Below are 22,022 nucleotides of genomic sequence, written 5' to 3' on the forward strand. Positions count from 1 at the left end.
TAAACTCTCAGGATGAAACTTCCTGTGGTCAAGAAGCTGAACATTATGTGAAACATCTTCCTCTTCATTTTGGACAGAAGTCCTGTCTTTTTCATGTGTCCCTTCAACATTTCAGGAAATCAGCCTTTTAAGAGGAGAAAGGCAATTGGTAATTAATTAATTATGTTTTCGAAATTCACACATAGTGCTTTTCTCCCCTGGCGATGTGTCTCTGCTCATGCACTTGTTTAAGTCTATGCTTTATGTTGAAACTTTGCTTTTTGCCTCCTCAAAACCAACAGAATAAAAACTGCTCCTTCCATTATTTTTCTCCTTCCAAAATTCACCTTGAGTTTGTGGCTAAAGGAAATTAAATCAGATAACCCCCCTTTGTTGTTCTGTTTGCATTTGATTCAAGTACAGGGATCCCACTAAGCAGCAACAATAATTTCTCTGGATATGTGCCTTACTAACCCCTTCACATTTAAATGACTGGCACTTGATGTCATTTGATTCATGCTTTTTGTGACATACCCAAAATGAACTGTCATTTTGAAAATTTCATAACCAGGCTCTTGTGAGAAGGGGGGAAACATACATGGAATTAGATGATCTTTCCTCACTCTGTCCACTTCTGAGAACTGGAGTCCACATGGCTTTAGATGTCTTTAGAACTTTCTCATCAGGAGCTGCCTTACACGATAATATTAAAAGCGTGTATAGCCCACATGAGACTTGGTTACACAGGCAACAAGCCCCTTATGCTAGCATCTGTATGTAGCACCTCTCCTCTTTTAATTCTTCAATTCACTGAGAAGTAAAATAGGGTGGAATGTTGAAACACCTACATTAGGCAAAAGACGCTCACCTTTTGTTTAAGTGGCCTGCCAAAGCTACTACCCTGAAAACTGACATTTTTACTTTGAAGTGCCTTTTTATGATTCTGCAAGGCACAATAGCTTTACCATTACTAACTTGCTTCAGCTTGTATTTCAACAATAGTGATTCCAAGGAGCTTATTCAGAACTCTTTTTTGCACTGCTTTCTGCCAGACCCCCAGCATGTACACATGAGTGACAGCCTCTATCTAATGCTTGAGTATATGAACCTTTAATCCATCATGGAACTTCTAACACCCTAAGAATATATACACACCCACGTGCATACACCTTCACGCACATAACTGTTACATAACTACCCATTAAAATGCCACCAGGTTTGAAGCCAGCAGAATGAATATTTTCCTAATCTCATCCAGATCTTGTGGCTATAATTTGGCTACTGGCAAGATTCTAAATTAGCTTTTACTTAAATGAAAGAAGGTAAGATATGTAGTGGGTTTGGGGGGAGGAGGGGTTAAACCCCCTCCCGCAATACTCTACTGTTGTACACATGTTAGAAATTTTTTTTTTTTTTAAGGGAACTGGGTGGTCAGTTAAATGGAAGAAAATATTTCACTACATTATGCTTTCTTATTCCCTAAAGTCCACCTTCATGGAGTGAGCTTCCTTGATGGATGAGACTGTTGTCTCTCTGAATGGAAACCTGCTTTCCTAGGAAGGACGGGGGTGGGGGAGACCAGTGAAGGGCAGGGAGCCTGAAAATCCCTGCAACTAGGGCGAATTTTCCCTCCCTCGCCCCCTCCCTCTTTTCTTCGTCCCTGCCTTCCTTCCTTCCTTCCTTTCTCCTCCGCTTCCTCCTCCTTTCTCTCTCCCTTCTTTGCTACAGCCCCTTTGGTACATGAGTGTAGTTAACCTCCGCTCTGGCCAAGACCAGGAAGGGTTAATGGAGACCGGGGGTCCTGACAGTGTCCAGGTGTCCAGTGTCCAAATACTGTGCAGCTAACATCGCAAGAATTAGAGTCTCACCGAGCCAGGGATTCCAGGCACCAATCGCCTCACACCTGAACACACTGCGCCAATCCATTAGGATTCATATTGAAAACTAATAATAATAACTACCCCTTCTGGAAAACGGTTAATTGGATCTGAAGTTCTATTTCCTGTTGCACTGAGGGGCCAGGCAGGGCGACCTGAACTGAATTCCTCAAGCTGCCAAGAAAATCGAGCAATTTGGGGGGAAGAAGGATGGATGGATGGATGGATGGATGGATAGATAAATAGATAAATAAATAAGTAAGTAAATAAATAAATAAATCTATCCGCTTTTCGGCAAGAGCAGATTTTTAAGAAAAGGCCAGGTGTCGGAAAAGGAAGAAGAAACGAATCAGATTCTCCCCTTGCCTCACCTTCCGCCCCTCCTTCCCCCCCCAAAATTAGTGTCTTCTTGATTATTTGCAGCTGTGTCGAGCCTCGAGGTTTGTTCGCAGTCACCAGCGAGGCGCCCGCTTCTAGAAGTGAAAAGCCATTTTCACGCCAGGACTTTGCTGCTTGACTTTGGGGAGAAGGCTTCCTCACCCTCCCAGCAAACTCCCCCCCCCCCCAAAGCCTGGCTAACTTCAGCGAGCCCTGCGAGCCTTTACCCCTCTGCCACTTGAGGCTCCTGCACGCAGCCCTGGGGCCACAGACCGATTTCCACCGCTGGAGCGTGGCTTGAAGCCCCCAAAGCTAATTCCCCGCCCTGGAGGGAACCGAGACGTCCTGGGGGCTTCGCTGGTGTCTGTCACCCAGCCCCCGACTGCCTCGTCGGCCTCAGACTTCCTCCCACCTGCCCAGGAGCCCCGAACCTGGAATCCACTAGCCCTGTGGTCCGCAGCGGGTTCCGCCACCCGGCGGCCGCCCTAGACACTGGGTGGGTGGGAGGGACAGGCAGCTAGCGGGGCTGGGCCGCCGCGTCCTCTTTAGGAACATCAAAGGAGGAGAGGGACAGAGATGTATCAAGGAGAAAGTTCCAGGATGCTGCGGGTCGCGGCTGGGGCGGAAAAATGCAGCCCTTTTGGGTCACACCTTTACTCCAGGAGGTCGCCTGGAGAGATGCGCTGTGGGGGGACCTGCCAGCGTCCCCGCGCCGGGCCTGCGATCCACTGCGGCGGCCACCTGACCACTGTCACCCGCAGCGTGGAGCCCGTGGCTCCCAAGCCTTTGGCCCCGTGGCGGCCGCGCAACCCTCCCCCGGCGGCGGCCCGCAGGAGCCGGGCCTCGGCCGACTCCCTGCGGACTGCCGCGCCCCTGCGTCTCCCGTCGAGTAGGGAGGGACGGAGGCCTGCGCCCGGGAGCTCCCTGGCGGTGGTCCGGCCGCCCCCCTCGAGGGTTGCTCCCCCTTCTCAGCCTCGCCAAATCCCTGAAAGCCTGGGCCCCCTTCGTCACCCCGGGGGCTTCTAATCACTCCGTATCGATTTCCCTAACTCTTTTCATCCCGTTGAAGACACATCTTAAAACACTCCAGCCCGGAGTGTGCTCTGGGCTTTATCCACACTAATAAAATGATTTACCCTTCTCTCTGCGCTCTTCTCACAGAGGAAAATCGTTCGAGCCCCGGCTACTTGTGTGTGATCAGTAAATATTTAGTGCGGTGACATCCTCAGCTAGTCTTCGGATCGATTCGGGGACCACCGGGAGGTGCACACGGTCCGGGCGGGGCCGCGCCAAGCCCGCCGAGGGGGCTGCTCCCGCCCTCGCCGCCGGCCTCTGATTTACGGCCTCGGCAACCAGCAAAAGGGGGCGAAAGCGCGCCTGGAAAATTGGCTTTTCAACCTTTTTACTTTTGACATTCAGCCACCTCCCCAGGCTCTAATTCTCGCCTCTGCTCCTGCCCACCCCGCGCCGCGCCCGACCAAGGGCGCCCTGTGCGCCCCGCGCCACCCTGCCCGCGGCAGCGCGCTGCGCTCGCGCCCCCGCGGCCCGGGGACCACCTATCACAACCCTGCGCCGCGACGCGGGGAGGCCCAGGCCCCTGCTCTGGGGGTCTTCGCCTTCGTGGTGAGGTGCACTCTGCCCGCCCACACCTCAGAGGCTGGCGAGAGGGTGGAGAGGCCCAGATCTCCATTCGCCCAAGGAGCCAGTCTCCTCGCTACCTTTTCTCCGACCCTCGGTCATTTCCCCCATTCCTGCGCCTGGTCCTCGACGCCCTTCGGGCCGGATGGCGTCGAGTGGGAACTTTACTTTCCCCGCAGAGGAGCTCCCGTTTCCTTAGAAGCGAAAAGCGCTGAGCTTGGATGTGCTGGGAAGGGGGCCTCCTACCCTGATCTTGACTGCCGCAGGGCTGCGGCCGCCGCAGTGGCAGTGTCCGCGTCCCCTTGGCCCTCCCAGCCTCCCCTGGGCGCACGCTCTCATTGCAAGGCCGAGCCCTGGACCCGGACACCGGGCGATGGGCCCGACCTGGCACGGGGCACGGCACTCTCTCGCCACCCCCCCCCCCCCCCGCCACTCCTGCGGGACCCGCCACCTCAGCCGACTACATTGTCCGTCCGAGTAAGGAGACGGGAGGGCTACTAACGCCCTGGGTTCCACCTCTCTTCGGCCGGGGTCGGGGGCTCGGGCCTGACCACCTGTTAGCGGGCCTGCTCTCCTCTCACCTGAGGCCCGGGCCTCTGCAGTTCCCTCGGGCCCAGCGAGGAAGGCAAAGGCGACCTTGCTGGGTTCGCGCACCCCTCCCCAACGCTAGCGCCCTCTCCTTTGTCCTACGCATGATTTTCTAAACTGCCTTATCTGCAGACTATATCTTTATACTAATGCATACTTAATTGGTCCGTCTTGACTGTCCATATAAAACAATTTAATTAGGGTGCTTTCTTGCTTTGGAGAGCAAAGAAAAAAAAAATCTGCCCACTGCTTATTGTATTTAGCACCAATACAGGCAGAAAATGTAGCACAAGTTTTTGGTTGAAAGAGCACCTCTGTGCCCATTGAAGGGCGTTGATCCGAAAAGACAGAAAGGACAAGTAAAATCGATTTGAAGCGACCCTCTCTGTCCCTTTCACACCATTCAGAAACTCCATTCCTTCTAAGACAAAGACCAGCGCCTTGGGAATTCTCAGGGAAAAAGAGGACTCCAGTCCCACAAGCCTAGGGCACTTTTTAAAAAATCCTTAATATTGCACTTAAAACCGGCCCTCGGTTCTGTGCCCCCCACTTGTGGGTTTCACAGACACCCCCTCGGAAGCGTCAGGCAGTATGGCTGGCCACACCACCCACCCCCCACCTCTCCCTAGCTCGGCCTTCTGGCCAGGCCAGACAAGCCTTTTAGGGTTAGTGCAGCCCTCACCTTTGACCCCCAAGATCGGAGTGGCTGTCACGCTCCAGAGTGCAGAGTTACAACTCAGGCCAAAGTTAAAACAAAACAAAACAAAAAACATTTCTCTGCTCCCAAACCGGTTCTGGTTCCGCCGCCTGAGCCACCTTGCCCAATAACCCCTTCCACACTCAACTTTTTTTTTTTTCCCCCCTTCTCTTGCCATGAACTGCCCTAGCCATCTCTGAAAGAAGGAACTTAAGATGCCAGGGCAGCGTGGCTGGGTTGCGGTGAGTTGTCCTCCATTAGGAACCAGAATGCCAGGTTACCCGACAGGCGCCCAGGCTGGGGACGGCGGTCATCGATCAGACCTGGCAGGGAAGGGAGGAGGGAGAAATGAAGAGAAGAGGGCAGGGGAGAGGAGAGGCTGGGCAGTGATCACCTTCACCTGCCCTGAGCCCAGCCCCCCCACCCCCATCTCCTCGCGTTCAACTATCCCCCCCGACCTTCTGCCGGGGTTAAAGGGGGCGGGGGCGGAAGGGAGGGGGCACCCCCTGAGTTACACAAGTGGCCTCCTTCTACAAGAGAATGAGTTCACCACCTCCCCAGAGAAACCTCACTATCCATCCACTCGATATAACTGATGAGACAAACCACAAGGAAAAACTTCTGTAGCCCATATTTATGGTATTAATGAATAGTTAAAAAAAGATTTACACTTCTTATGATCAATATTCTGAGTTATTTCCCTCAAAGTATATAATTACAGTGTCTTCAGAGTTTTCATCATTGTTTGAGGTGGCAAAACCATTTGTAATTTTCATTAGCCAGTAAACATGTAATTAACATTCAGCACTGTGTTTAACTTAATTCCTGTTTAAGACAAGGACAAGAAGCAGCCGAAGAGCGTTAGTTCCATTTGTCAAGTCTGACATACATCTTACCATAACAGTTTCCTAAAATAAAAGATCCGTGTTTCCCCATTATTCTTCTCTTAAAACAAAACAAAACAAAAAAATCCATTAGTTAAAACTGTATTAAACTGCAAGAGGCAGGATAGTTTTTCCTCAATTTTCTCTAGTTACTGTATTCCTGCTTCCTTTTTCCATTTGGGAGGGTGGGTGGAGGGAGGGGGTTAATTAAGCATTCATTATTTGAAGGCTTGAAATTGGGAACCCCTCCCCCCCCCAAAAGAAATAGGTTTCCTCCTCAGGAAAGTTCTAGAATGGGGACTGGAAAAGGGGGGCACGGCTCTGCAGGGGAGTGGGAAAAATCACTTGGGGGGACATGAGTTAAAAGTAGAAAATGAGGATTCCAACGGATTCCTAGGAAAAATGTTGCCCTCCTGCTTCAAGTTCTATCTTTGATCCAGGGTGAGGGGAGCCTGTCTGCCAGTCTGCTAGGAGGCTGCTTTTTCCCCCTCCTCTCCCACCTCTGTTTTTTTCCAACTTGCTTTAGGATTAGCCTCCATCCCTCTCGACCCCAAACAGTGGAATTTGGCTGTGCCTCGGGTCGTCTTGCTTTGCAATATCGCCTATAGTTGCTGGCGGTTTTCCGCCGAGGCTGAGCCGTTTGCTCCAGCCTCCGACTAAACTCATTAAGTTGGGAGATTTTTTTCAATTGGACGGGTGTTTTTAAAGTCTCGTCTTTCCAGCCCCAAACAAGGTGTAACAACGCACTCTTCCTTCTAAGGAATGAGATGAGAGACAAGGATCACTCCAGACATCTCCTACCTACGGTTTGGGGTTTTTTTTCTTAAAGGCGAGGCTCGCATTCCTCAGCAGCTATGTACAAAGCTCCCTGAAACCTCGTCTCTCTAAAGTTAGTGTGCAGGGCTTTCCAAGGCTGAGAACGCCTAATACATGGGGAAGCACTTCCTTGAGGTGGAAGGTCTCTCCCTTCACCTTTCCTCTTTTTCCCTGCAGGCTAGTGCCTACTTTTTATCAGTTTGCACAATCGCTTAGATAAACACCGAGGAGGAGATTCTCTTTAATTATCAAAGACACATCTTTTCAGGGGGCCAACAAAGCGTTTATTTCACCCGCCAAACTAAAGGAGAGTTATTCCAGTTTAGAAGGAAGATGCAAGCGGTTTGGGACCTTGAACAAGGCAAATATGGTTTTGGTATGTTTACTTACAGTATTTTTTCTCTCTCTCTCTCTCCTTTCTCACTTTTCTCCTTGTGCTGTGTGGGGCTGGGGGTGACTTGGGGCTTTTCAAAAAATCGGTTTGCTAACGTGTCTGAAATGCCTAGGACTGTGGTTTCAGGGGTTTGGGGAGGGGGGGGGACAGTCAATTCAATGCATTGCCATATTTTATTACATGTGTGTGATAGGGGAGGTGGTGGAGGGGGGAAGAGGGGGGGAAAATACAATTGCAAAGCTGCCAAAATATGATTAAACCGAAGCGTAAAGACTGCCGTGCCTCCCCATCGCCTCGTCCTGTCTCCTCAAACTCCTTTCCTTCCAGAGAGCAAACTAAAAAAGCCAGTCCTATAAGCGTGTTTTTCCAAGCAACAGACGACTCGGTTTTCTAGCAAAGGAGCTGCGAGGCTCGCTCTACGTATCAGCATTTACTGTTCGATTTGCCTCTGCGCTTCATTTTGCAACCTTGTGCAACTGACAGCCAGCCAGGCAGGGAGGGAGGAAAGTCCTGCCCGGCGCCCTCGGCCGCGGCTCGGGGAGGCAAGCGCTCGGTTAAAGCTAGGAGGAGAATCGCAACGAGAAGGGTACTCACCATCGGGCGGGGTGGCGGAACTGGCGTGCGGATTTCAGGCAAACGTTTACCTTTTGGCTGTCTATTGCAACCGCGTCGGGCTGACTTAAGAAGCAATTCTGTGCTCTGTCCAGAACATTCAAGGAACGGTTCCTCATTTTTAAAAAGCCAGCGAGAGAGACGACAGAGACAGAGAAAGAAAAAGAGAGGAGGGGGTGAGGGGGACGCACATAAACCCAGTTCAGGGAGGAAAAAAAAAAAAAAAAAAAAAAAAAAAAAAAAGAAGATCACCTCTCCCCGCCAGTGACTCGGGAAACGCAGCGGTGGCGAGATCCGAGTCCGGTCCAACCAAGCTAGAGCCAATTAATTTTAAATCCTGAAGAATTATTCAGATTAAAATGTACAGAAGTTTCATTCTCGTATGCCTACGTGAGCTCCAAGTCGTTTCCCTTTAAGAGCTCCTTTTCTTTTAAAGTTGAATTTTAGGCAGCGAGGACTCTTACACTAGGGGGCAGACAGATACTGTACTTGCTCCAATGTTAAGCAATTTTTTTCCCTCCCAGCATATGCTCTGATTTAGCACTGTAAATTTTTCAGAGGACCCAACTCTGACAGCCCCTGGTGATTTTCAAAGTACCACAAGCCAGTGGTTAAAAATTGCATTGACTTGGAAGTTCAGAGGGACACAATGGAAACCCCTTTCCCTATTCATGGAGCTCCAGTGTGGTGGAAGAGAAAAAACACACACGAACTAGATTGAGGGAAAGGAGGAATTCAATGAATCCTGGTGGACAGAACTGGTTTCTACCGAGTTCAGAGTTAAACTCGGCATTTGCTGGGGTCTGTATTCATATTGTGATTTCATTTGGGGAGAATGACAGCCGTCAGGCCACTTGCTGCAAGAAAATCATATTCCTGGGTGGGTTTGCTTTACTTTTTTTTTTTTTCCACCAGAGTAAAACAAATGTTTTTCCAACTTTCTCCAGCCAAATTAAAGCTTGCCATTCCCCTCATTAAAATAAATTTACATCTGCAATAAAAGACTGGGCTGGATTTTTTTTTTTTTTGAACAGTAACGACATATTGATATTTCTCTTTTAGTCTTAGAGCTGTTTTATTCAAGGGAAATGAGCATCTCTGAAGAAGGCATTTGAAAATATTCTCCCCTCCTTTTTTTTTTTTCTCAGTCTGCAGTCCTTTCTCTTCTTATATGCAGTAAAATTAACTACAATTGATATGGTCATTTATTTATTGTTTTGAATTTCTAATAGCATCCCCATAACTGAATGAATCTAAAATACAGAGTGAAACACGTCTGACTTCATGGGAAGCCTGTGGTCGTGTGCTGTGGCAGGCTCCAGTTTTGTAGGAGGTTGGGAAATTCTTCATTTTAAATCTAAGTCCATCAGAGCAGAGCATACTTCAAACACCAAAAATCTCTAAGTGCCCTGTGGAAGCTGTTGCTTTTCAGAAATTTCCCACTGCATGTCTGTAAAAGGTGATCTTGCTATGGAAGTGTCTGCACTCAAGAGGCAAGATTAAGATTTCCCTACAATCAATTATTCTCTTCTATTAAATTGAGATGGGTATGTCCATTAGATTTCCTGTCTCATCCCAGCCCCACCACATCTCTGCTGAGATTGCCCCTAATCTACTGACATTTGTAGCATTAGGCAATCCCTTGAATCATAGGAGTTGAAAGGGGGGAAAAAAAAACCTTTGAAATGATTTCTTTTCCATCCTTCTGTCCTCTTTAAGAGAAAGTGATATTGTGTCTCTAATCAACCTGAAATTCTCAGCCTGCCTTCTCTGTGGCAATCTCATTGTACACCAGGTTTATGATAGTACAGTGTCCACTGTAGTTGGTTTGTTTGTTTTTTTTTTACAGCTTTCAAATAATCCCAGCACCTGCAGCTTTAGTGAAATACGTGATTTCAGCGGAGAAAGGGTGAGGACTAAGAAGGTTTCAGCAAGGAAGTGTAAAGAGGGTTTCTCCTCTCCTAAAAACTAGCCCCTGTCTGCCTATATCTTCACTTAGTACCTACCTTGTATTCTGCCTGTGGGTAAAGGGTATTTATTGAATGCAAAGAGCACACACCAGCACAGGTCAATCGTATGTGTGGTCTATGGTTGGTTTTTTTTACACCTTTCATCTCGTCCATTTTTTGCACTATCAAGGATGCTTTCCTGGGGTCATTACTTTACTCTTCATATGTGTTCATGTTTCCTGAAACTCAGCGTGGTTGATGTAAAATATTTCAACTGTTCATAAACCTGGTTGGCTTCCAACTTTACAGTTTTTCTTGGGGCAAAATGTGTGCGATGCTGTCAAAATTTTGTTTTCTAAACGTTGAACAATCATAATGAACTTCTCATGATCATACCGAAAGGTGCCTGCCCTGAAATACAGTGTGTTCCGTGGGGCCAACTCTAGATGTGTGATGTTTAAAGCCAAACGCCCTGGAGTTCAGAGACACATCCATGTTGATGATTTTAGCACATTGAAGCAGACTGGCATAGGCTATGAAGTTGTTCTTATTGCAGTGAATCTCTTGAGGTGGCCTGTGGCTTGTGTGTGGTTCCTGTGAGTTGTGCTTGGTATTATTTCCAATCTGGAGCAGAATCGCTGGTCGTGTTTTAATGACTCAATGGATGCCTAAAAGGAACCTGAGGAACAATGAAGTTCGTCCTCAACTGTTCCATGACCTAGAAGCATAGGCGCTGAAGTCTTTGTCTGTGTACATTGACAAATATGCATCTGATACATGTGCGCTTACATGTATGTACAGAGGGTATGCACAGGGGAGGCTAGGAGGCTGGGAGGCTGCCTCCGCTCCTCCATCAGCGGACAGAACGGTCTATTCACCTCTCTCCACGACTGGGTAGTGTGGCAGGACGTTGGCTTGTGAGTTAGCTACAACTAATGAGAGAGGATGAAGTTGAGGAAAATTGATTTTAATTGCGTCATGACAATGAGATGAAGTCTACTTGTGCTTCTCAGCATCCGAGATGTTTCATTTGAGCAATTAAAATGTCAGGCCACATACCTGTGAAATGTTAACCCTGCAAGGAAAAGAGAGATACCAAATGGCTTCTTTCTTTTTTCCCTCTAAAAAGGAAAAAAAAAAAAAAAATGTCTATCAAGCCACAAAACCAAGCAAGTGATCAGAGTTGCTTAAGAGAAGGGTCTACCGTCACCCGGATCTGACCAAATGTTTCGTTTGCAAAATGCCTCCAAGCTCGGTTCTCGGCACCTATCCCGACCCCCACCCACTACCCCTCTGCAAAGAAACCGGGGAACTTTTCTCTTTCTCTGGCACTGTGGGCACAAAGATGCGCCGGGAGTCCCGGGTGGTGCGCGAGCGACGGATTTCGTGGCATCGCCAAGTTGCGGGAGGCGAAGTCCTCGATTCCATCCAAAGCCTCTCGCGGAGCCTTTAAGAGGCGTTGTGTGTGCGCGCCGCGCTCCTCTCCCCGCTGGGGCGGAAACCTCCGGTGCGGGGTGCGGAGAGCTCGGGGGCCGCGTGCCCGGGGCCGGCCCGGGCCCATCCCCCGCCCGGCGGTGGTGGCGGCGCGGCCGCCCCCTCCCCGCCCCCCTTGGCCCCCCGCGCGCCCCGCGCCGCGGCCGCGACGCCGCTCGCGCTAGGACCGGGCTGAGCCCGCGGCCGCCATGGCGGGGCCGCCGCGCTCCGGCCAATGACGACGAGGGGGCGGCGCGCGCGCGCCTGGCCAGGCCAACCCCGGCTGCTGCCTTATAAGGCGCGCCGTCACCATGGCAACGTGCGCTAAGTTGCAGCAGTCGTGTCAAAGTTCACTATATAGAGAGCTCAGTGAGCTGATCGCGGAGAAGCCACTTCTGCCAGCCCCGGCGCCTATAAATCGCATTCCCTCCCGCGCCCCCCTTTTTAGCATATTTGATCACTTTGATTCTCTGTTCTTTTCTCTCCGCGGTGTGTGTGTGCGTGCGCGCGTGTGTGTTTTCTTCTCCTCCTCCTCCTCTCCCCGAGTTGCCTCCTTTCTCCGGGTGCCGTGCTGCCTTTTTTTCCCTTCTTTCATTCTTTCTCTCCGTCTTTTTCTCCCCCCTCTGCGCACGAAGGATGTGCTTCTAGGTGGTGATCTGCCCTCCTCTCTCTCTTTTATCATTTCTCCCCCGCCGCCGGCGAGTTGACTCTTTCCCTATGTGTGTGAGGCGGCGGCGGCAGCAGCAGCAGCAGCGGCTCCGGCGGCGGCAGCAGCGGCAGCAGCGGCTTCAGCGGCGGCGGCGGCGCTAGACGCGGCGGCTCCGGGCCCGACCCGGCGGCTTCGGCGGCGGCGGCGGCGGCTCCGGCGGCGGCGGCGGCCCGGGCGGCCCGCAGGGAGCGGCGAGCGGCCTCCATCCGGCGAAAGCGGGCGGCGGCGGCCAGAGCGAGCGAGGCGCGCGCCGGGCGCCCGTGGCAGGCGGCGGCGGCGGCCCAGCGCCAGGACGACGCCGCGCAGCGCCCGACGCGGACCACTTTCATGCTGATTCCCCCGGACCCGGGCAGCGCTCCGGCCACTCCGCGGGCCGCCGGCCTCCGCCCCGGCCTGCCCGGCTCTCTGGGCGCGCCCGCGACCGGCGCCTCCGCTCTCCCAGTCCTCCTGATTTCGATGGCTTTCCTGAATGGCTGACTGTGGGCTGCCCTGGACTTGGCCCCCGGACAGTCGCCTCTCCTCCTCCTCCTCCTCCTCCTCCTCCTCTTCCTCCTCCTCTTCCTCCTCCTACTCCAACTCCTCGGCACACCAGCTCTGAGAGCGAGAGAGTGAACGAGAGAGGGAGGGAGAGAGTGAGAGCGAGCGAGATCTTTGGAGAGATTTTTTTTTTTTTTTTTTTTGCCTCCTACTTCTGTCTTGAAGCCAGACAATCGACTTGCAGCTCTCCCTCCCCTCCCTCTCTCTCCACGTTCTGCTCCCACTCTCTCTCCCCTGGCCCCTTCCCCTCCCCTCCGGGCCGAAAGCCCCCCGAAACCAACAAAGCTGAGCCGAGGGAAACAAACAAAACAAACACACCGGGCCAGACAAGCAATCGACAAAACTTTGCAAAAGCAGAAACAAAAAAGGAAAAACTAACCAACCTCAACCAACCAGCCCCCGAGCCACCCGGGGCGCCCTCCCGCGCCCTCTCGCACCCTCGCACACACAAAAGGCGGCGCGCCGGAGCCCGAGACCCGGGAGCCGCCGCCGCCCGCAGCCAGGGGAGCAGGAAGTCCGGACGCGGCCCCCATAGATATGGCAATGGTAGTCAGCACGTGGCGCGACCCCCAGGACGAGGTGCCCGGCTCGCAGGGCAGCCAGGCCTCGCAGGCGCCGCCTGTGCCCGGCCCGCCGCCCGGCGCCCCGCACACGCCACAGACGCCGGGCCAAGGGGGCCCGGCCAGCACGCCGGCCCAGACGGCGGCCGGTGGCCAGGGCGGCCCTGGCGGCCCCGGCGGCGACAAACAGCAGCAGCAGCAGCACATCGAGTGCGTGGTGTGCGGGGACAAGTCGAGCGGCAAGCACTACGGCCAGTTCACGTGCGAGGGCTGCAAGAGCTTCTTCAAGCGCAGCGTGCGGAGGAACCTGAGCTACACGTGCCGCGCCAACCGGAACTGTCCCATCGACCAGCACCACCGCAACCAGTGCCAGTACTGCCGCCTCAAAAAGTGCCTCAAAGTGGGCATGAGACGGGAAGGTATCGGCCTCTCATTTCTCCCCCCCACCCTCGCCTGGGGTCCCGGGGCCCTGGGTGCGTTTGGCTAGCCTGCTCTGGGTAAGGACGCAGAAGCCCCAAGCTCTTCTCTTCGTATTGCAGCTGAAAGGGGTTTTATACTAGAAGCAAGTTCTGCACTGGAACCCAGACCCCCCAAATCCGCATGCTTTGGCCGACTGATTTCCTCCTCTACTTTCTCTTCGGGCTGTTTCATTTTCTTTGCATTGATTGCGAGTTCATTCGAGTTCGCCTTTCTGCGAGGGATGGGGTGTTGTCTGTTGTTGTTTTAAAAGCCTGGTTTACTTCTCCGTCTTTCCTCTCGATTTCTCCCTCTCTCCCCCTTGTTTTTCCTGCATGTTCAACATATGTCCCTCCTCCCCACCCCTTTCCCCAGCCCCCACCCTCTCAAAAAAAAAAAAAAACCAACCTGAGATTGTACTTTTGTACAGGAGGTTCAAATTACAAATGGCAATTTTATGCACTTCGCCGTATTAACGCTGCCGCCCGGGCAGCGCTCATGTGACCCTCCGTGGATTAACATTCTGCTAAAAAAAAAAAAAAATACCTCTGTTTTCTTTTTTCCTTTCACTTTTGAAAGGAGGAGAGCGCGATAGGAGTAGGGACGGGTGGGCGAGGGGCCCTCGGCGGCTGCTTTCGCTCTGCGCGAGTTGGGTCTTTGTGATATGAAATTCGCCGAGCGCCGCGAGCTGTGCTCGGCCAATGGCGCGCTCGGCGCCGGGCGCGGGCTCCGGGCTTGGGCGAGCGAACGCCGGGCTTTCTTTGTGTTTCTGCGAGAGCGACTCTCCCGGTCCGGCGTCAGATAACAGCCCGAGCCCGAGCCTCGCCAGCTTTCCCCGGCCGTCTCGGGCCCTACCCGGGCTGCGCCGGCGCCGGCCGCCTGCTCCCCGCCTCTCCCCGGCTTCCTCTCGCCTCGGCCGGCCTCTCTCTCCGCCCTCTCCCTCCGTCTCTCTTTCTTCGAGCACACTGATCAGGCTGCCGCCAGACCTCGGCTCTCTGCTCTTCTCTCACCGGGGGGCTCCCCGCCGGGCTGGGGCTGGGGCTGCCGGGTTGGGGGGAGAGTCGTGGCACGGTGGCCGCAGGCCGTCTGGGGTGAACCCTTGTGTCTTTTGCAAAAGCGTCTCACCCTCCCCCCCAGACTCGCCCCTCCCGCTCCCTCTCCTCCAATCAATAAGAAATATCAGCTGTTTAGCAGTAAAGAAGAAAGATGCCCCCAGAATGCTCCATCCCGCCCACAGTGCCGGGGACCCCGAGGCAAAGCGGCCAATTCTGGGTCCTCGGCGGCCCAGCCCCGAGCGGGCCTCGGAGGCAAGTGTGCCGCTCTGGCCGCCAGAGCTTGCCTGGGTGGTGGCTTGAGTGGAGTGCTGCCGGGCTCCCGGCGACTTCCAGGTCTGTGGCCCTGGCGCGCTGGCGAGAGGGGCAGGCCTGCCTGTTCGGGCGCGGTGCGGGCTCTGGGTCAGGCGGGGGTCGGGCTGGGGCAGACCCTGCCGGGGGAGCTGGGCGACCGACGAGGCTGGTCATTAACGGCGGGGTGTCTCCTTTCCTCCCCGCAGCGGTGCAGAGGGGCAGGATGCCGCCCACCCAGCCAACCCACGGGCAGTTTGCGCTGACCAACGGGGACCCTCTCAACTGCCACTCGTACCTGTCCGGATATATTTCTCTGCTGCTGCGCGCCGAGCCCTACCCCACGTCGCGCTTCGGCAGCCAGTGCATGCAGCCCAACAACATCATGGGCATCGAGAACATTTGCGAACTGGCCGCGCGGATGCTCTTCAGCGCCGTCGAGTGGGCCCGGAACATCCCCTTCTTCCCTGACCTGCAGATCACCGACCAGGTGGCCCTGCTTCGCCTCACCTGGAGCGAGCTGTTCGTGCTGAACGCGGCACAGTGCTCCATGCCTCTCCACGTCGCCCCGCTCCTGGCCGCCGCTGGCCTACACGCCTCACCCATGTCCGCCGACCGAGTGGTCGCCTTTATGGACCACATACGGATCTTCCAAGAGCAAGTGGAGAAGCTCAAAGCGCTGCACGTCGACTCCGCCGAGTACAGCTGTCTCAAGGCCATAGTCCTGTTCACCTCAGGTAGGAAGGAGCCCTGCCCTCTCCTGCCCAAGGACTCCTAGCTCCGAGTTAGGGCCCAGAGAACTTGGGAGTCCCCAGAGTGAGCCCAGCCTCCCCCTGGAAAGGCCAGCCTGTTGAGGGCAACCTGGAGTGGGGACTTTGTAGAGCTGCTGGGCCTCGCCAGGCCTGTCCTGGGGACAAGAGAGGAAGGCTGGGGCTTCGGGAAGGTCCCTTAGGGCACATGCTCTCAAAATGGGCCACGGGGAAGCCTCTCAAGCCTGCCAGACTGGCATGCGTGTTCCTGTGCCCTCCCTTGGCCCAGGCCTCCTAGGCTGGCTGGTCCTGTGCAGCCTCCTCTGCCCCAGGGCGCTCTCTCTGTCACCCTGACTGAGTCTCCAGGAGATACCCCTGGGCCCTGCAGCTGCCCTGGCATCATCTCTGCAGGGGAAAAGTTTGCCCCTGCAGGGGAAAAGTTTGCCTGCTAACTCAGTGGGAGCTGGAGCTCCAGGCAAACCCAACCTGAGGGCAGCAGTTTTCAAAATCATATTCTTATTAAAACAATGCAGACTGCCAGGAGAGGAGGAAGGCTGTCAGGAAGGGGGCAAGAGGAAGAAAGGGGGCATCATAACTGTCCAGGATGTCTGCAAGGGGTTGAAGACTCTGGCCTCTAGCTTGATCTGCCCAGGCAAACACTTCAGACAATTTTCAGACAACCCAAAATGTATGCCAACTTGGGCTGGGTATGAATGTTGCCAGAGATATAAAACCATCATTGACTGCATTATGAAATCTAATTAGTTTGTATGTAGTTTAACCTGTGTGAGTAATAGATCTAATATTAATTAACTCTTGAGGCCAAATGATTTCTGAAGGTGTCTGGCTTTCCACTTTGGGCCACACCTGAGCCTTTTGGCTGCCTCCAGGCTGAGTTCAGCACATCCCAGGTGGGTGGAAATCACCCCCTCTCCATTCTCTTTCTAAGTTGTCAGCTGATCCCTTTGTCGTGGCTGAGAGGGGGGGAAAGAGGTTCCCAATTAAGAATTACAAACATTTGGACGTTTGTGGGGCTTGGAACCTAGGAACTGCAGTTTTTTACAGCTTGTAACCAGGACACTCGGAGAGCTGGGTAGTTCTCGTGGCAGACAAAAAGATTCACAGTCTCTTCCTTATTGTTTGAAGGAAATCTGGGGACCCAAGTCATTAGCTCAATCGATTGCAGGTTCTGAGTCCTTAACCCACTGTCTGTTATACGCTGCTGGTTTGTTTTTTGTTTTTTTTTAACACATAACCTCCCCCCACAGCCACCCCAAATTCTGCCTTTGAAAGTCCTTAGGTAATCAATCAAAGGGCAGTGTCTGGGCAAGGAAGAGCTGTATAGAGAGGCTTGGATCTGGAGTATTTTTCTCAGGGGAACTGTCATAACTAGAACATTTGCCTGATGCAAATGTACAGGCAGGATATTCCCCTAACCCCATAGCCCCCTTCACCCCCAGCCCACAACCCTCCACCCAGCCAAGGATCCCAGACGTTGGGGGGGGGGGGTGTTGTTAATTTCTCCATATCATTGTTAGCTCTTAGCCTTACCCTTGGTCTCTTCAAGGAAAGAAATGCCTGATACTGTCGTAAGAGTTTAATTTATTACTATTTGCAAAATGCAGAGGCCTGTGTGGAGAATGCAGATCGCCTCACAAAGAGATAAAGGTCCCTCTTATCTGATTCGTAGGGAGACACACAGTGTACCCATGCAAAGGGAGGGAGTCCAATGCAGACAGATCTTTTAATTCCTGACCACAGACACCTATGCATTCTTTACATGCAGAGTCCCTGGATACACACATGAGAAAATTACATGTGTCTTCTGGTTCTGGGGGCTGGAGGTAGTGGCGGCTGTTTTCAAGTATCTGTTTTAAGGATTCACAGTATGCATGTGTTAGCCCCAAGTCTTGTCTGGGGCGCCCAAAAAGGTCAGGTCACAACCTGCGCCGCCTTCACTGAGAAGCCTCTCATTTCAAAGACACTTATTGTATTTCCACATACCCCAAAGAGAAAAGTGTTTTCCTGAAGATAACAGGGAGGGGTTTCTTCTGGGAGGGAAGTGGGTTTTAAAATAAATAAATAAATAAATAAATAAATAAATAAATAAAGGGGGGTAGGAGAAAAAAGGAGAGAGAAGAAAAGGGGGGAAAAGAAACAGCTCAAATGAACAGAGAGATCACAGTTTGCATGGCTGCCCTTCAATAGGGCTAAACTGACAAGATCAGTTTTAAAGGGCCACTTAAATCAGTTTCAAAGACTGGAGAAAAATGAGTCGCCCTCTTTGGGGAGAATCTGAGGCTGGGTCGTGGACGCCATTACTAGAGGCTGGGCCAGGTTGTGGCCCTCCTCTCCCACCACCACCCCCACCCCCCCCCCCCAATATATAATTATAAGCCAAACTCTTATTTACAGAGGAGGAGGGGGAGGAGCACTGGCTGTTTTGGTTTCATCTGTTTGTCTGTCCGTCAACTGACTTGAGCCAGATTCACCCAGTGCACTTTGCTTGGGCCTCCCAGGGACCAAGCCTGAGTTCTGGTGGCGTGAAAGCCTGCGGTGCACTGAGCTGTGTTTTACTTTAAAGCAAATACCCCCAGGACCATCTCGTGCTCTCCAACCCCCCCCCCCCCCCTCCATCCAAGTTTTCAGTATACTGGCATTTGCTCCAACTCCGGTTGGGGCAGTTTGACAAAGCACTGCACACACACCTCATGTGACCCATTTCAAACCTCTTAATCTGATGACTGAATCCTTCTTCTTCTTCTCTTTCTCCTTCTTCTTCTTTTTTTTTTTTTTGTTTTAAACTTTCTTCCAGATGCCTGTGGTCTCTCTGATGTAGCCCATGTGGAAAGCTTGCAGGAAAAGTCCCAGTGTGCTTTGGAAGAGTACGTTAGGAGCCAGTACCCCAACCAACCAACGCGATTCGGAAAGCTTTTGCTTCGCCTCCCTTCCCTCCGCACGGTCTCCTCCTCAGTCATAGAGCAATTGTTTTTCGTCCGTTTGGTAGGTAAAACCCCCATCGAAACCCTCATCCGGGATATGTTACTGTCCGGCAGCAGTTTTAACTGGCCGTATATGGCAATTCAATAAATAAGAAATCAAAATAAGAAGGGGGAGTGAAACAGAGAGAAAGAAAAGGCAAAAGACTGGTTTGTTTGCTTAAATTCCTTCTGTTAAGAAAGGATATAAAAGGATGTTACAAGTTTGCTAAAAGAAGAGAGGGGAAGAATTTAATGGACTGTGAATTTCAAAAAAAAAAAAAAAGACTGTCAAATGAACTTTTACAGAATGCATTAAAAAAAAAAAACTCCTGTGTCGGTCAGAACAACTTGCTACTTATCATTTTTGTATAAAAAGGAAATTAGTCTTTTTCTTTTTTTGGTAAATTTTTGAAAAATATTGCTAAAAGTGCATTTAAGGAGATTGGGAGAAAATTAGCAGAATGGAGAAAGTAAGTCTTTTTTTTTTTTTTTCCAAATTATTAATTGTCCTGTGTCTATGTACCTCTAGCTGTTCTTTTTTGTACTTTTCTGGTTCCAAACCAGTTTATTCTGTGGTTCTATAATAAGTTTTGATATAATCTTGGCTTCTTAAAAACTGTGTATCCTTAAACTATATGTTCTGCAAGAATTAAAACTGAGTCCATGAAAATACCATAGGAAGACATAAAACTTTAAAAGGCAACTCAAAGGTGATGGAAACGCACTTACAAGTGGTGACCAAAAATTTTAGGTGAAGTTGAGCACTCTTTAATTTGAGAACTGGAGGAACCACACACAACACTTAACTTCCCCTACCCTGCCCCCCCCCCAAAAAAAGACACCATGACAAACCTAGCTTTTTAAAAATATTTTAAGAAAGAGAATGAACTGTGGAATTTATTGGCAGCCAAGGAATGTGTCCAAGACACGTGCTGAGGTTTTGAATAAAAAGTGAACTTTTGTAATTTGAATTGGGTCCCGCTTAGTTCTTGAATTGTTATGAAAATCCTATATCTGTTTGTATATTTGCAAACCCTTTGTATTATAATTGTTGATATTTTCCCTTTTTAAAAAATACCATTGAAATCAGCATGACAAAATAACACTGTTGGCACTTATAGGTAACGTGATTGATTCAGTATCTTAGAGTTTACAGTTTGTGTTTTAAAAAAAAAACTGAAGGTTTTTTTTTTTAAGTGCAACATTTCTGTATACTGTAAAAGTTATAATAACTGAACTGTTTGGTCGAGTCTTTGTGTGTTATATTCCAAGGAAAATTGAAAGTATTCAGAAATTAAAATATTATTTGATATCTGAAATCTGTTTGGCTGTCCCCACTCACTGTCTTTCCATCGAGAAGAGCCCCTGTGAGCTCTCGCTGAGCCGGGCTGGGGGCTTTCATGTGTTTACTCCCCTCAGTTTGTTCAAAGGTGGACTAGTGTATTTATTTGCCTGTTTAATTTGGGTGTGTGTGGGGGGGGAGAAGCTGAAGTTAATGGTTTATCTATGGTTTAGGAAGTGCCATACTGATATAGTAAACCACCCCCATTCACCTAATCCTCCTTTTAATTAAAAATGGATTTTCCAGGAAAAAAAAAAAAAAGGCCCTTATATTTGTCACACTTAAGTGCCTGCTTAGGGAAGGTATTGTGGAAAGTATTAGAAATCTTGAGATCAGTATCTATTTTATGATCAGAAAAAAATACTGTTTTGTACATTTCTGACAGTTCAGCAAAAGACAGTTCTAGCAAGCTAATCACAGCATTGTAAATAGAGGGCAGTTGTTTGCAGTGAGTTTTTCCTTAAGTAGGTGTGATTTTTTAAAAATACTCTGTGGTTCTCATCTAGCTTGGTTGTTGAGAGGATTTCAAATTCAGTGATATAGCTTATAGTGCTGAAGGGTCTGTTGTTAGTGTATATATGATAACTTGCCGCTGGCCTGTCTTTCCCCTCCCCCCCCCTTTACGTTCATTCTGTGAGAGCATGACCACAGGTCAAGGGAGTCTTTTCCACTGGAGTTATGTACATAAAAACACATCGACATTTTGACATTTTGGATTGTGTAGATACAATCTGTACTGCTCTTGGGATCCTTTGTCCTTAGAAGCCAAATTAAGAAAAAGAAGAGAAAGAAAGAAGGAAGGAAACTTTACAGGGTGTGCTGATTTGGAAGTAGTGACTATTTTGTTTTGGAGGTTTTTTATTTTTTCCTCTTTCTCTTTTCCTGGTTTGGAGGAAGCTCAGTGTGTGGGAGCTTGCAATTTTGTTCTTATTGAGGCTTTCCAGCACCACCCCCCACCATACTTCCCCATGTTGTGGTTCAATTTTAAAAGCGGGTGGGTAGGGCAGGTGGAAGAAAGGGGATCATTTTGTAAAGTGTATTAAACTTTGATACTCAGTTCCAGTCAATATATGTAGACCAGAAAAATCTGTCTGATGTGTGCATTTGAGCAGAGTTCTCCAGCTGACCCTCAGCTTCTTTCTGTAGATATATACATCCAGAAATACAAGTATGTTCTTAGGGCAGAATATCGCTGACCTTTTTAGCTCCAGGTTTGTCGGTTGCTGTTTATTTTCTCCTCTTGCAAGTGCTATCCATGTGAGTGTGTGAAGTTTCTCTAATAAGTAAAACACAGGCCCTTTTCCTTGTTTGTTTTGTGTTAGTTTATTGTAAACAGCCATTTGTTGTAAATTATTATTGGCATTAAATTATAATTTATGATTTTCAAAGCAAAAGCCAGTCCCTGTTTTATTATGCTTTAAGCATGTGTTCTAGTCATTGGAAATCTCTCTCTCACTCTTAAGTTTCAGCAAGGAGCTTGGGGGTCTGCGAGGCAGAAAAACAGGACCCAAAATTTTTCAAACGGGTTAAAACAAAACCCCTTGTATATGTTTAGAGTGGCCGGAGGAGGATCTGTTTAGAGTCTTGAGTTTGGTTTAAGTTTATTGCATTTAAAGAAAGTTTTTCTTTTCACGCTGAGTTAGAACAAAAGATCTTTGCTGCAACTGAACTGGACAAAAGACGAGGGCTGGGACCCAGCGAGTGCGTTCTGTGTGAAATTGACGAGATCTTTAAAAAAGCTGCTAAACATGGCGACTCTTTCCCTTTAAGTGTCTCTTTTTCCTTGCTGGTTTCTTTTTCTTTTTTTTTTTTTTTTTCTCCTCCATCTGATCTGAGCTCGCTTTATTTCTTTTCCCAACCCGCTCCCCCTCCTCCTCTTGGCGCTCGGGGGTGTGAGAGAACCCAGTTAGACGCGAAATGCAACAATAGTCCGAGGAGAGAGAGAGGGGCGATCGCTGCTTCTCGCCACTTTCAAACAAACCTGGGGGAAAGACTGAGCTGGGGGTGGTGGTGGGAGGCGGGGGGGGGGGGGGGGGGGGAGGATCGTAGCCCGTTCGCTC

General features: G+C 50.5%; 1 protein-coding gene and 1 long non-coding RNA gene across 13 annotated transcripts in view; one reads left to right on the forward strand and one right to left on the reverse strand.

Annotated features, from left to right (window-relative positions):
* LOC132668748 (uncharacterized) overlaps nt 1–8,736 on the reverse strand; it is a 99,579-nt gene extending 90,843 nt beyond the window's left edge. For 9 of the 10 annotated variants that reach the window (XR_013556413.2, XR_013556412.2, XR_013556408.2 and 6 more), the window contains exon 1: nt 7,846–8,736. This is a non-coding gene — a long non-coding RNA (uncharacterized LOC132668748). The remainder of the gene's footprint in view (nt 1–7,845) is intronic. The other variant, XR_013556410.2, reaches the window with a different exon arrangement.
* NR2F2 (nuclear receptor subfamily 2 group F member 2) lies at nt 6,848–20,223 on the forward strand. Of its 3 annotated transcripts, none has more exons than XM_060617752.3 (3): nt 6,848–7,233; nt 15,100–15,627; nt 18,455–20,223. In XM_060617752.3, the coding sequence occupies exons 1-3, from the start codon at nt 7,191–7,193 to the stop codon at nt 18,727–18,729; spliced, it is 846 nt and encodes a 281-aa protein (XP_060473735.1). In that variant the 5' UTR covers nt 6,848–7,190; the 3' UTR covers nt 18,730–20,223. The 3 variants fall into 3 exon arrangements, with proteins under 3 accessions (XP_060473735.1, XP_060473734.1, XP_060473736.1); XM_060617751.3 differs by lacking the exon at nt 6,848–7,233 and adding an exon at nt 12,376–13,510; XM_060617753.3 differs by lacking the exon at nt 6,848–7,233 and adding an exon at nt 14,390–14,935.
* The last annotated feature ends 1,799 nt before the right edge of the window (nt 20,224–22,022 follow it).

The sequence above is a fragment of the Panthera onca genome, chromosome B3 (assembly GCF_046562875.1).
Source record: "Panthera onca isolate mPanOnc1 chromosome B3, mPanOnc1 haplotype 2, whole genome shotgun sequence".
Lineage (NCBI taxonomy): Eukaryota > Metazoa > Chordata > Mammalia > Carnivora > Felidae > Panthera > Panthera onca.

What these genes read in the sequence shown, in the direction of transcription:
- NR2F2 (XM_060617751.3), top strand. Translation starts at nt 13,069, where the DNA reads ATGGCAATGGTAGTCAGCACGTGGCGCGACCCCCAGGACGAGGTGCCC. An exon ending in AGTGGGCATGAGACGGGAAG is followed by an intron (nt 13,511 to 15,099) that starts GTATCGGCCTCT and finishes TCCTCCCCGCAG; the next exon opens with CGGTGCAGAGGGGCAGGATG. An exon ending in CATAGTCCTGTTCACCTCAG is followed by an intron (nt 15,628 to 18,454) that starts GTAGGAAGGAGC and finishes ACTTTCTTCCAG; the next exon opens with ATGCCTGTGGTCTCTCTGAT.